Source organism: Sus scrofa, chromosome 17 (genome assembly GCF_000003025.6).
Source record: "Sus scrofa isolate TJ Tabasco breed Duroc chromosome 17, Sscrofa11.1, whole genome shotgun sequence".
NCBI lineage: Eukaryota > Metazoa > Chordata > Mammalia > Artiodactyla > Suidae > Sus > Sus scrofa.
Genome location: NC_010459.5, coordinates 32,160,462 through 32,173,911, shown reverse-complemented (window position 1 = coordinate 32,173,911; position 13,450 = coordinate 32,160,462). Strand labels below are relative to the sequence as shown.

General features: G+C 39.8%; 1 protein-coding gene across 5 annotated transcripts in view; it reads left to right on the top strand.

The window, feature by feature from the left end:
- The window catches only part of ATRN (attractin), a 185,337-nt gene that overhangs the window by 65,665 nt on the left and 106,222 nt on the right, over window positions 1-13,450 (top strand). For all 5 annotated transcript variants that reach the window (XM_021077392.1, XM_001927289.7, XM_021077390.1 and 2 more), the window contains exon 6: window positions 716-884. In XM_021077392.1, the coding sequence (XP_020933051.1) occupies window positions 716-884 (169 nt within the window). The remainder of the gene's footprint in view (window positions 1-715; window positions 885-13,450) is intronic.

Sequence of the window (13,450 nt, the reverse complement as noted above, 5' to 3'; positions counted from 1 at the left end):
TAGAGTTCTGAAGCAGTCAACTAGTGGAATTATCTGAGGATACAGATTATTAAAGAAACCCTTTAGCAAATTCTTCAATGGGTGTGGGTGATAATAACTGTTCCTGATTTAGTCATTTTCTTTATACATTTACCCCTTTCTCAGAACACTTATTTTGAAAGGAAATATGCTTGTTTAAATGGTTTGGTGTGTTTGACTTGGCTGACATTAAATGCTTAGTTTGTTTGGCTTGGCTGACATTAAAGAGTTAAATAATTGAAGTCTTTGAGTACCTACCACTATGCAAATGTTGGAGCAGAAGCCAAACCTCTCAAGAATAGAGTTTCTTGATTTTCTAGGAAATGGATAGTTTGCATGACTTTCAAAACTAGTCTTTCCATTTAGCCCTGGAATTTTTCATTTGAATTAATAATACTTTTGTCCACTCTTTCCTCTAAGAACTGCTTAAGCAAGTATTTCATTATTAAAAAAATCCTAAGCTGGATATGGTCAGATCTTCATTAGAAAGTATGTGATTTTGAGTTTTATTAGAGAGTACCCTTGGTCTCTATCTTTAAGTAAATTGAAAGCACAAATTAAAGGAATTTGTCTGATATTTAGATGCTAAAGGAAAGACTGTAAGTATTCTTTAGATAGTGTATTTAGATGATTAAAACTTAAATTCAGTAATTTTAAAGCTGCATTTTGTGAAGCTAATTTATTATGTTTTTATTAGGACCTGGATGTTCAGTTCCTGTACCAGCTAACCAGTCATTTTGGACGCGAGAGGAATATACTAACCTAAAGCTCCCCAGAGCCTCTCACAAAGCTGTGGTCAATGGAAATATAATGTGGATTGTTGGAGGATATATGTTCAACCACTCAGATTACAACATGGTTCTGGCGTAAGTTGTTTTAAACATTTTTAACCGGAAGCATAGTATTCCATTTCAAAAATATGTAAAGTAGAGATTAAGCAAAAAGAAAAGAAATCATCAGTAATTGCATACCTGAGGAAAGTCTCTGTTAATATTTTGGTAGATGGATTCTAGACTTTTGGGGTCATATACTTAGTTTTTTAAATTGGGAGCCACAGAGAACTTGTCATAATAAGGAGTAATTCATCTTTTCCAGACACTGTCTCTCATATTTTGCTTTAGGTACATAGAGTAAGTTCTGTGTAAATAGGGGATTGCTTTACCTCTTAATGTAATTTACATTTCTGTGACTTAAATGGTTTGAATTGAGAGTTTGCTAGTGGAAATTATGCCATCATCTAATACTTTCCAGGGCTCAAAGGTCAATTTGCTGGTCCCCTACCCACTCATCCTGAATATACGATATGTTTTTGCAGGAATTGGCTATGCATATGGACTTTAGGGAGACATTTATGAACACTTACTTGTGCTGATTTTTTGCCCTGGGAATTTTTTCTGAACATTTTCTATTAATGAAGGTTGTCAAGAACCAGCGTCTGTTCTTTAAGAAATTCTGGAAATATGGCAGTGGTGGTGTAGTTCTGAATCCCCCAAATATAGTCATTAAAATACAGAGAGCAGGAGTTCCTTTGTGGCTCAGTGGGTAAAGAACCCAGCTAGTACCCATGAGGATGCTGGTTTGATCCCTGGCCTTGCTCAGTGGGTTAAGGATCCGGCATTGTCACAAGCTGCAGCATAGGTCGTAGATGCACCTCCAGTTGGACCCCTAGCCGAGGAACTTCTGTATGCCACAGGAGTGACCCTGAAAAGAAGGAGAAGGAAAAAACCCCACAGAGAACAACTAGGATAGCAAAATTAAAAACACATGGGTACCACCTACAACAAACTGTGGTCAGAAGGCATCTACATAAATGGGTAGGACTAAACCATTGACATCTGCAAGACCTGTGTGGTATTAGTTTCTGTGTAAGAGTAAGCAAAGGGGCCCACCAACTGTAAGCCCAAGGACCCACTGGAAAGCTCAGCAAGCTTCTTTGAGAACAGCTGGTGGAACTGGGAAGATTTTGCCTATGCTAGTGGGGGAAGCGGACTCAAGGGATCTGTAGTAAGATCTGAAGGGACTGGAGCAGTTTGTGCTTTACTAACTCTCAAAATGAACCAGCCAGATGTCCCACACTGAAGAGAAACTGCTGGGAGTAGAATTCAGATAGAACAGGATGTGAACAGCAGAGGAAAAGTAAAAGAAAGTCCATATAACAAGGAGAGGAACAAGAGCTAGAAGAGCTCAACAAGAAAGCTGCCAGGTCAGAAGAGGGGCCAGAGAGTTGAGAAATTAGAAAAACTAAATCAAGCCTCTCCTGTAAGAGCTCTGGAAAAAAATAATTTTACTTAAAATTTAGCAACAGAAAAATATCAAGGTCAAATCTCATCGAAAGTTATTTTTAAAAAGATGAAAGTAGAATAACACCCCTTCACACATGAAAGCGTAATAGAAAAATATGTTCAGAAAGCTGACAAAAATGATAACTTAGTATTCCAAAATAAGCTGAAATACAATAAAAAAACTATAAAAGACATGAAAGAACAATATAACACAGTAAGATGGTAGAAGTTAGGAAATAATTTAAAAATGATTTCAGAATCTAGAAGGAACACAGAGTAAAAAAAACAACAGATACTTCTTTAGAAGTTGAATGTGAAAAAAGAAACTTTAAAAAGTCATAAAGAAATGAAGGTTATTTCCCCCATTCTTTGTATAATAAGTATAGTTAAAAACCCTGGACATGATATATAAAACAAACATGAGAAAACTGAAAAACGCTGTCTTAACTAGGGACCTCAAGACACAAGGAGTGACATAATGGTAAGTTCCAAGGGTTTTTCTTTTGTCTCATATATCCCAGACTTGATGTTGGAAAAAATCAGCAGTCTAGAAAGGTTAATAGGCACAAGCTGAAAGGCCCCAAGAAAAACCTGTTTTCTCTAGTCCGAGGACCAGGAAAGGGGCAGCTTAACAAAACAGAAAACCTTTAGACAGTAACCACCCTAGAAAAACACCACAGAAAGAACTGTGGCCTTGCCCCCTCCCCTGCCAGCACAACGTAAGTGTAGATTTCCACTCATGCCAAGATGTAGTGAGATACTTCAATCTCCCCCTTCCCACCAGGGCAGGGTTATAGAAAGCCATTAGGGAGCTGGGACTCTCTTCTGGGGTGGTGTTAGAGGAGGCGTGCTGTAACAGAAGATTTAAATAAGGTCCAGAGTCTCATGTCATGATACCCAAAATACTCAGACTTCAATCGAAAATCATTTGTCATGGAAATCATGACAGAAGGAACTAGGAAAATCTCAACTTGAATGAGAAAAGGCAATCAAGATGTTGACACCAAGGCGACACAAGTATTAGAATTATCTGACAAAGATGTTAAAAGTAGCCATTATAAAAATGCTTCAACAAGCAATTATGGGCATATTTGAAACAAATGAAAAATAGCCTTATGAAATAGAAAATATAATCAAATGGAAATTTTAGAGCTGAAAAATACAGTGACCAAAATAAAATTTTTTAGTGGATGGGCTTGACAATAGAATGGAGAAGACAGAGGAAAGAATCAGTGGATTTTAAGATAGAACAGTAGAGATTCCTTAATCTGAACAACAGAGAGAAAATAGATCATTTAAAAATTGGAGGAGTTCCCGTTGTGGCTCAGCAGGAACAAATCCGACTAGGAACTATGAGGTTGTGGGTTCGATCCCTGGCCTCCCTCAGTGGGTAAAGGATCCGGTGTTGCCGTGAGCTGTGGTGTAGGTTGCAGACATGGCTTGGCTCCTGTGGCTGGGGTGTAGGCCGGCAGCAACAGCTCCGATTAGACCCCTAGCCTGGGAATCTCCATGTGCCATGGGTGCAGCCCTCAAAAGACAAAAAGAAGACAGAATTTCAGTGACCTGTGAACTGTAACAAAAAAACTTAACGTTTCTATCACCAGAAGAGCCCTGGAAGGAGAGAGGGAAGAGAGTGTGTCTGAAGAAGTATTTGAAGAAATAATAGTTGAAAAGTGCCCAAGTATGGCAGAAGACATGCATGTATAGATTCAAGAAGTTGGGTGAACTTCAGAAATCCTTGACTCTCACAGGGTCTTATAGTCCATTAATTCTTTCTCATTTACTCTCTCATTCCCCTGATTGCTGCTGTATTTTCTTTCCATTTTTTAAAACTCTACCACATTTGCTTCTATTTTCATTCTCAGCTAGTGACTTTCTTCCAATTTCTATTTTGAAAGCTAAAAAAGGTTGTAAGAAGAGGACTTCCACAAACTCCCAACCACCACATTTAGCCGTCACCTACATCTTTGCTCACTTCTCTGTCTTCTGTTCCTGTACATCACAACTGTCCAGTGGACAGTTTCTGTTTAGGTCACAATGGAAGTGTTCTGTATTTGTACTCGTATGTCATACTCTCATGTCACTAGCCACATGTGGTTATTCAGCACTTGAAATGTGGCAAGTGTGACTGAGGAGCTGGATTTTAAATTTTCAGTTCTTTGCCTGCCCTCAGTATTTGGAAGTTCCCAGGCCAGGGATTGAACCCATGCCACAGCAGTGATCCAAGCTGCAGCTGTGACAACACCGGATCCTTAACCCACTGAGCCACCAGAGAACTCTTCTTCCTCCTCTTTTAAAAGCAGTTTATTCCCTTGGCGTCTAGGACTCTACATTCCCTTGATTTTTTTTTTAACTTACTCTGTCTCAGCGGCCTTAGCTGGTTTCTCTTCAGCTGACTGGCTTCTGAATGATGATGTGCCCCAGGGCTCAGCCCGTGGTCCTCCTCTGTGAGAGTGTCTTCATTCTCATGGTGATCTTATGTGTCATCTTGGCCTTTATGCTAGTGACTCCCAAATTCGTATCTGTTTCCCATATCCCCACCTCTTTATTTGACATCTCAATCTTTTGGCTGTCAAGTAGGCATCTTAAACTCCCCGTATTCTAGACTGATCTTTCCTCCAACCCTGTTCTTGCTCCAGGAGTCCTGTCTCTGTAAATGATCACTTCATTCTTCTGTTTGCTTAAGCCAAAAATTTTGGAGTCATCCTTGACTTCTTATTTCTTCATACCATATATCAGTATGTATATTATTTATACATATTCTTGCTGAATAAATCACTACAAACCTAAGGGATTAAAACAACAGATATTTGTCACTTCATAGTTTCTGCTGCCGGGCAGGGCCAAGGCATGGCTTAACTGGGTTCTCTGCGATCAAGGTGTCACCTGGCCTGTGTTCTCATTTAGAGATTCAGCTGGGAAGGAATCCACTTCCAAGCTCACTCAGGTTGTTGGCAGAATCCATTTCCTGGTGGTTATAAGACTGGGGGCTCTGGCTTCTCTCTGGCTGCCAACTGGAGGCCACCTCAACTCTTAAAGGCTGACCACACTTTCTTATCACTAGGGTTCCCCAGTGTGGCTGCTTATTTCGTCAGGACATAAGGAGAATTTCTGGACTGAGTCTGCTAATAGGATAGATTTCAGAGAAATGACATTTTATCATCTTTACCATATTCTTTTGGTGAGAGTAAGTCATAGATCCCGCTCACACTTGAGGGAAGGATAAATACATGGGTATGAACACCAGGAGGCAGGGGTCATGAGAACCACCCTAGTGTCTCGTCTGCCTGCCACAGTATGTCAGCAGATCTTGTTAGCTCTTTAAAATCTGTCCCCAGACTAACTACTTCTCACTACTTCTAGTGCTGCCACCCTGAGAAATAAAGGTAAAATGAAAAGTGTGATTATCCCTTCCATTATTATACTAGATATTATGAGAGTCGTGTGGTCTACCACTTGTGTGTGATTTTTACACTTGTACCTGGCGTCATCCTCTCTTGAGGCAAGAAATCTGAGAGTCATTTTGGTATTTCCTCTCCTTCGCCTCCTCATAACATAATCTCATATCAAGCACATCACCTCTGTACATGTACATGTCAAATTCATTGTTTTCCCTCTAAGACAAGCCTGCCAGTATCTCACATTTAGGCTTCAGCAGTAGGTTCTTATCAAGTCTGTCTGTTTCCGTTCATTATTCTTAATCTATTTTCTCAGTATCAACTGGGATGATTTTTTTAAGATACATTTTTTACCATTTACTTCCTTCGTAAAACCCATCAGTGGCTTCCCATGGGACTTAATAGTCAGGCCTGATGTAACCACTGCTTACCTTCCCAGACTCAACTTGCTCCCCTTCTGCCACACCAGCCTTTTTTCTTTACCTAAAACTTAGCATGTGTTCCCTCTGTCTAGACCATTCCTGCCGTTGTACCTCATCTCATGCTTTGCATATCATATCAGTTAGCTGTCCCATAGTGAGATCCTCCCTGATCAGTAAGTTCAGACAGGTTCTCCCTGTTCTTTTTCATAGTTCTCATTTCCTTTAGAGCAGAGTTCATAATTTTTAATTCTGTCTGTGCCCATTATTGTCCTTGCTCATTTTTCTGCTCTTTCCACTCTGTGTTCTTCACAGAGAACCTTGTTTACTTGCTTAATTTGACGTAGCTCATAGAAGGTGCTCAAATAAGTTTTTATCAAATGAATGAGAGAGTAAATGAATTATCTATTTCCTTCACAAATATTTGTTCTTAGAATTGTCATTGTCACATCTTGCTTTTGTTTGACTGGTGTGCCTCATGAGCCACATTTGTTTTAAATTTTTTTTTTTTTTTTTTTTACTTTTTTTGTCTTTTTAGGGCCACACCCATGACATATGGAGGTTCCCAGGCTAGGAGTCCAATCAGAGCTATAGCCACCGGCCTATGCCACAGCCACAGCAACTTGGGATCCGAGCTTCATCTGCAACCTAAACCAGAGCTTGTGGCAATGCTCGATCTTTAACCCACTGAGCAAGGTCAGGGATCAAACCCGTATCCTCCTGGATACTAATCGAGTGCATTAATCACTGAGCCACGATGGGAACTCCTTTTTTATTTGTTTGTTTGTTTTTGTTTTTTTAGATCATAACTTTTTTTGTGTATTTGTATTTGATAAAAACATGATTTTTACAGCTTTATGTATTTTGCGGAAATACTAATATAGTTTCAAGCAAATTTTTAGTAACTCATGAAAAGTAAATATAGTGACTTCTTTCAGAAGTATTTCTGGAGCTTAGATTATAAAATTTTATCATCACAGAGTTCCCGTTGTGGTACAGTGGAAATGAATCCGACCAGGAACCATGAGGTTGCAAGTTCAATCCCTGGCCTCGCTCAGTGGCTTGAGGATCCAGCTTTGCTGTTAGTGTGGTGTAGGTCACAGACGCGGCTCGAATCTGGCATTGCTGTGGCTGTGGTGTAGGCCAGCAGTTGTAGCTCCAGTTAGATCCCTAGCCTGGGAAACTCCATATGCCACAGGTTTGGCCCTCAAAAGCAAATAAATAAATAAATTTTATCATCATCTGTACTCTTGTATAAGCATATTTTGGGAATTGCCCTCACTCTCTATTTTCTCCATGGCCATCACCCAGAACTTTAAGTTGCATTGAAAAGCAGTTCCCTGGAAGTTCCCATTGTGTCTCAGTGGGTTACGAATCCACCTAGAATCCATGAGGATTCAGGTTTAATCCCTGGCTTCACTCAGTGGATTAAGGATCTGGCGTTGCCGTGAACTGTGGTGTAGGTCACAGACTCTGCTCAGATCCCACATTGCTGTGGCTGTGATATAGGCTGGCAGCTGCAGCTATGATTTGACTCCTAGCCTGGGAGCTTCCATATGCCTCAAGTGCGGCCCTAAAAAGAAAAAAAAGCACTTCCCATTTTGTCACCCAAGGGTTCTCTTGCAAAACAAGTTATCTTCTAGGTCTTCTGGGTTAAGCTTTCCAGTTTAAACTTCACCGAATTTCCTTCCCTTGAACAGAAAATGATTGTTCCCCCCATTTTTGGCCCCTCCGAGGCATATGGAGTACCCAGCCAGGGATCAGATCTGAGCTACAGTTGCAACCTATGCTGCAGCTTTGTTATGCCAGGTCCTTTAACTCACTGTGCCAGACCAGGGTTGGAATCTGTGTCCTGGCGGTATAGAGACATGGCCTATCTAGTTACACCACAGCAGGAACTCCTGAAAAGGATTTTTTTTTTTAAGTTAAAAATAGTAAGAAATTGAGCAACAGATAACCGCACAAGATAAGGAATATCACCTAAGCCAGTAAACTTCAAACAGACGCATGAGAACAGCAAGACCAACCCCTTCTCTACCCTACAGAAACTATGTGGGTGATATTCTGAGAGTTCTCACTGATAGCCCCAAATTTAGAAAGAAGAAGAATGAATAGGTGTCATTGGGTTTTTTTTAACCCTTTTAACTGAAGAGTAGGAGAAGTAGCTCCTAAGGAGGATCAGGTAAAAAGGGGAGAAATTGATCAAGTGGCTCATTCCCTGCCTCAAAGCCAGGGCTTCTATTTAATTTGGATATCCCAACATTTGCACCCTGGAATAGGACACTTAAAATCTCAGAGGCAAGGGATTTCCCACTGTGGCATAGTGGGTTAAGAATCCAACTGCAGTGGCTTAGGTCAGTGTGGAGATGTGGCACATTAGGTTAAAGGATCTGACATTGCTGCAGCTGTGGTGTAAGGTGACTGCTGCAGCTTGGATTCAGTCCCTGGCTCGAGAACTACTTATGCCTCAGATGCATCCAAAAAAATCTCAGAGGCAAGTAGAGTCTGGATATTTTATTCTAATAGACTGCACACCTCGCTTGTATCTCAGCCCCAGCATTTCTTCAGACTTTAGAAAAGTGGATAGAACATAAAATGCCAACTCTCACACTAAAGCTAGATGGAAAGATAAACTTGTCTTAGATACAGTGGGGAAAAAAGTTAAGAAATCACCCACATTTTGCAAATGTAGTGTCTGGAATGCAGTGTGTAGTACGAGATGAAAGAAGTGACATTGTAGCAAATAATACAAATATTTATGGTAAAAAAAATGAAGAAGAAAGAACACTGCATGTTAAACTGACAAGAACTGATCGTAGACAGAAAGTAACTTAAGGAGCAGAAGGAGATTCCTTCCAAGTACTTTGTGCTGTGAATAAATATAATGAGAATTTGAATTCAGGAAAACCAGCTAAAAGACAAGATGCTAATAACAGGAGATGAAATGGGAGCTTACACAGGTAAAGAAATATAAATAAATTACATACAGCAAAAATTAGAATGAAAATCAAACTGCTGACACCTTGATAGACATGATTCCAATGAATATGGATGAATAGGTTGATAATTAGAGAAAAGGAAAGACACATGGAAGACAGAAGATCCGATATAATATAGGTAATTGCTGTCATTGAAGAAAAGAACCCAGCAAATAGAACAGGTGGATTGAAATAGCGCAACATGTTTTAGGAAAATGTTATTCAGTGACAAGGCCTAATTTGATCAAATTATTAAAATTCCATGATAAAGGATAAATTATTGGGTGGAAAGTCTCAGTTGCCTTCTCCTGGCTGGGGTCATGTTCAGTCTCTGCAGAGCCTTTTCCTTGGTCTTTGGAGGGCCAGACACGGTAATTGGAATACCAGGCCACTGTGAGTGGCAGAGTGTGTGCCCTGTGGCATGGTGGGCATTATGTTCCCAGCCATCAAAGAGCTTGTGAGAGAGATAGCTGCACATCTGTGAAAGATTCCTCTTTTTAAATTCCTGCATGTCCAGGTCTTAGAACTAGTTGTTTAGTATTCCATTATTTTAGACTCAGCTCCCAGAAGGAGTGCCTGGCATTTATGTTCGGTTGCATCAACTTTGTTTTTGTCTTGTGTTTGCTTCTCTGTGTTATGAAGAGTGACAGAATGTTATATAAATGTCTTTTAGCAGTTCACCTTTGCCAGATTTTAGGAACCTGCTGGCACGTTAGTGTCTTGTATCAGCTCTTGGGCTGCCGTGCCATTGACTGAGGAAGAGTAAAATGCATTAAGATACAGATTGAGCACCTTCCATGTAATGAAAGACGTACGGATTGTGTCATGTGGAGACTTATTTCTGTGCTCCTTCTGTTTCTCTCCTCTCTTTCAAGCTTAAAGAAAAAGGCTTCTGGCTTGAACACAAGGGATATATGTGTTTTCATAAGCCATGCTAGTTTTTCTCTGGAAATACTTTCCAGAATGCTATGAATGTTGTAGTACTGTACAATCCGTTTTGTAAAAACAATTACCTGGATGGAATTAAGTTATTACTACCTCAAGTAAAGGACAATATTGTGTCTTTAAAAATTAGTGAAAGGTATATATATTTAGAGAGAGAGGGAGGGAAGGAAGAAAGGAAGGGGAGAGAAAAAGAGAATGACTGAGACTTCTTAGGCTTCCAAGCAGAAAAGCAAGCCACATAGAAGTGGGAGAAAAATCAGACTGGCCTCAGACCTCCATTGGCAACATCGATACAAGCAACTTTCGAGGGAGCAGTGTCAGCAAAGTTACCTGGGAAAGAAAGGATGGCCCATGAATATTCTACCCAGCCAAGATGTCGTTCACCTCTAAAGCTAGATGTCATTCACCCAGGCCAGGGATTGAACTTGGGCCACTGCAGTAACCTGATCTGTTGCAGTGACAATGCTGGATCCTTAACCTGCAGCACCGCAAGAGAGCTCCGCAAGCAGATATTCCTAAACATGAAAGAATTTAGGGAAAGGAACGCACATGAGCTCTACTAGGAAAAAACCACTTGACAGTGAAGTCTAGCCAATTAAGACTTGGGGAGTTCTCGTTGTGGCCCAGTGGAAACCAACCAGACGAGTATTCATGAGGATGCAGGTTCGATCCCTGGCCTTGCTTAATGGAATGAGGATCTGGCTTTGCCGTGAGCTGTCGTGTAGGTCGCAGACTTGGCTTGGATCCCTCGCTGCTGTGGCTGTGGTGTATGCCAATAGCTGGAGCTCTGATTCAACCCCTAGCTTTGGAACTTCCATATGCTGTGGGTGCAGCCCTTAAAAGACCAAAAAAATTAAAAAGGCTTGGGATTGGCATATGCACAGCAAAGTATATGGAATGATTGGCCAGTGGGGACATGCTTTATAGCACCAGGAGCTCTGCCCAGTATTTTGTGATAATCTATGTGGGAAAAGAATCTGAAAGAGAATGGATAGATGTATATGTATGACAAATAACTTTGTTGTACAGCAGAAATTATCACAACCTTGTAAACTGACTAGACTTCAATAAACTTAAGAAGAATTTAGTGCTTGCTTTGGCAGCACATATACTAAAATTGGAATGATACACAAAAGATTAGCATGGCCCCTGCACATGGATGACACGCAAATTCGTGAAGCGTTCCGTATTTTGTTTGTTAATAAATGAAAAAAAAAATTAAAGACTAAAGAAGGCAGAGTTCCAGCTGTGGTGCGACAGGATTGGCAGCATCTTGGGAGTGCTGGGATGCATGTTCAATCCCCAGCCTGGCACAGTGGGTTAAGGATGTGGTGTTTCCACGGCTGTGGCTTAGGCAACTGTGGTTTCTACAGCCGTGGAGTTCCCATTGTGGCAAAGCAGAAATGAATCCAACTAGGAACCACGGGGTTGAGGGTTCAGTCCCTGGCCTCGCTCAGTGCGTTAAGGATCCGGTGTTGCCGTGATCTGTGGTGTAGGTTGCAGACGCGGCTTGGATTCTGCATTGCTGTGGCTGTGGCATAGACCAGCAGCTGTAGCTCTGATCCCTGGCCTGGAAACCTCCATATGCCGTGGGTAGATGCAGCTGTGAAAAGACAAAAAATAAATTTAAAAAAGCAAAACAAAAAAAAAGAAATAGCAGGTAGTGTGGGTGCTAAGGTTTTCAACTTTCAAAGCAGGAAGTTAATGGAGTCTGTTCAAAATTAAATTACTTATAATTTTAAAACTAAAGTGAATTTGTAGTTCTTTGGTGGCTCAGCAGGTTTTGGATCCAGCATTGTCACTGCTGTGGCTAGGGTCACTGCTGTGGCCTGGGTTCGATCCCTTTCCTGAGAATTTCCACATGCTGTGGGTAAGGCCAAAAAAAAAAAAGAGAGAGACAGAGAAACTAAATTTAATTTATAAATAATTTTTCTTGTATTTAAAAAATGTAGAATACTCAAAAAATACATAAAATAATAGTATTGATTTATGTGTTCTTTGTATTTAATAAGTGTCACCATTTTATATTTGCCTAAGATCATGTCCAAAATATTTAAGATAAAGGAAAAGGTTTAGAGAAAAAGAATGAATGCTAATACATTCACCACCCAGGTTAGGAAATAAAACATTCCCAATTTAGTTAAGACACTTGTATGCTCCTCCAAAATCCCGGAGGTGATCAATAACCTGATATTATTATTTGTTCACATACTTATCTTTACACTTTTAATGTAAACATTTTTAGAATTAATAGATTTTTCTAGTTTTAGTTTTTTAATTTTTTTCCTTTGGCTGCACCCGTGGCTTGCAGAAGTTCCCAGGCTAAGGATGGAACCCATACCAGAGCAGCGACCCAAGCCGCTGCAGCGACAACAACGGATCCTTAACCCACTGCACATAAGAGAATGCTGTAGAGTTCCCATTGTGGAGCAGCAGAAATGAATCCGACTAGGAACCATGAGGTTGCTGGTTCAATCCCTGGCCTTGCTCAGTGGGTTAAGAATCTAGTGATGCCGTGAGCTGTGGTGTAGGTTGCAGACGCAGCTTGGATCCTGCATTGCAGTGGCTGTGGCATAGAGTAGCAGCTGTAGCTCTGATGTGGAGTCTAGCCTGGGAACCTGCATGTGCCATAGGTGTGGTCCTCAAAAGCAAAAAAGAAAAAAAAGAGAGAATGCTGTAATTTTAGGCTTTGTAGAAATAGTTGTCTATAGTTTCTTTTTCAGCTTAACATTGTTTTAAGATTTGTGTTAATATGTCACAAGTGTATTTATCTTTCACTATATATTATATAGACATACTGTAATTTATTAATCCATTTTCTGTTGATAGGCATGTTTCTCTTTTTTGCTTTTATATTGTGATAAACTTTTCTTACATCTTGTTTACATATAATGATGTTTTTCATAAGTAAAAACATGTCTAAGGAAACAACATAAACATTTAAAATATAACAATAACATGAGTTTCCCTTTGGTTTCCTTTTTCTATTAAATTATATTAAATTAACACTGTTTATTAAAATTATCATTTGTTTTATGATTCCCTTTGTATAAATATATATTATCTGTCTATCTGTATATATGCATAGAAAAGGGAGAAATGTTTACCTAATGGCACTTATTTCTAGATGACAGAATAGGAGGTCATTTTAAAGTTGTTAGCTCATTTTTTTTTGCATTGGTTACAGTTTTTATAATGAGTAAGTATAGTTTTAATACAAACAATAGAGTGTTTTCTTCAGAAACAAAGCTAATGTTCTAAGGTAGATGTGATTAATGCTGCAATATAAGAGTATAAGTGATTTTCTTTGGGGCCTTTTATTTTATTTTATTTTATTTTATTTTTATTTTTTGGTCTTTTCTAGGGCTGCACCCGAGGCATATGGAGGTTCCCAGGCTAGGGGTCTAATG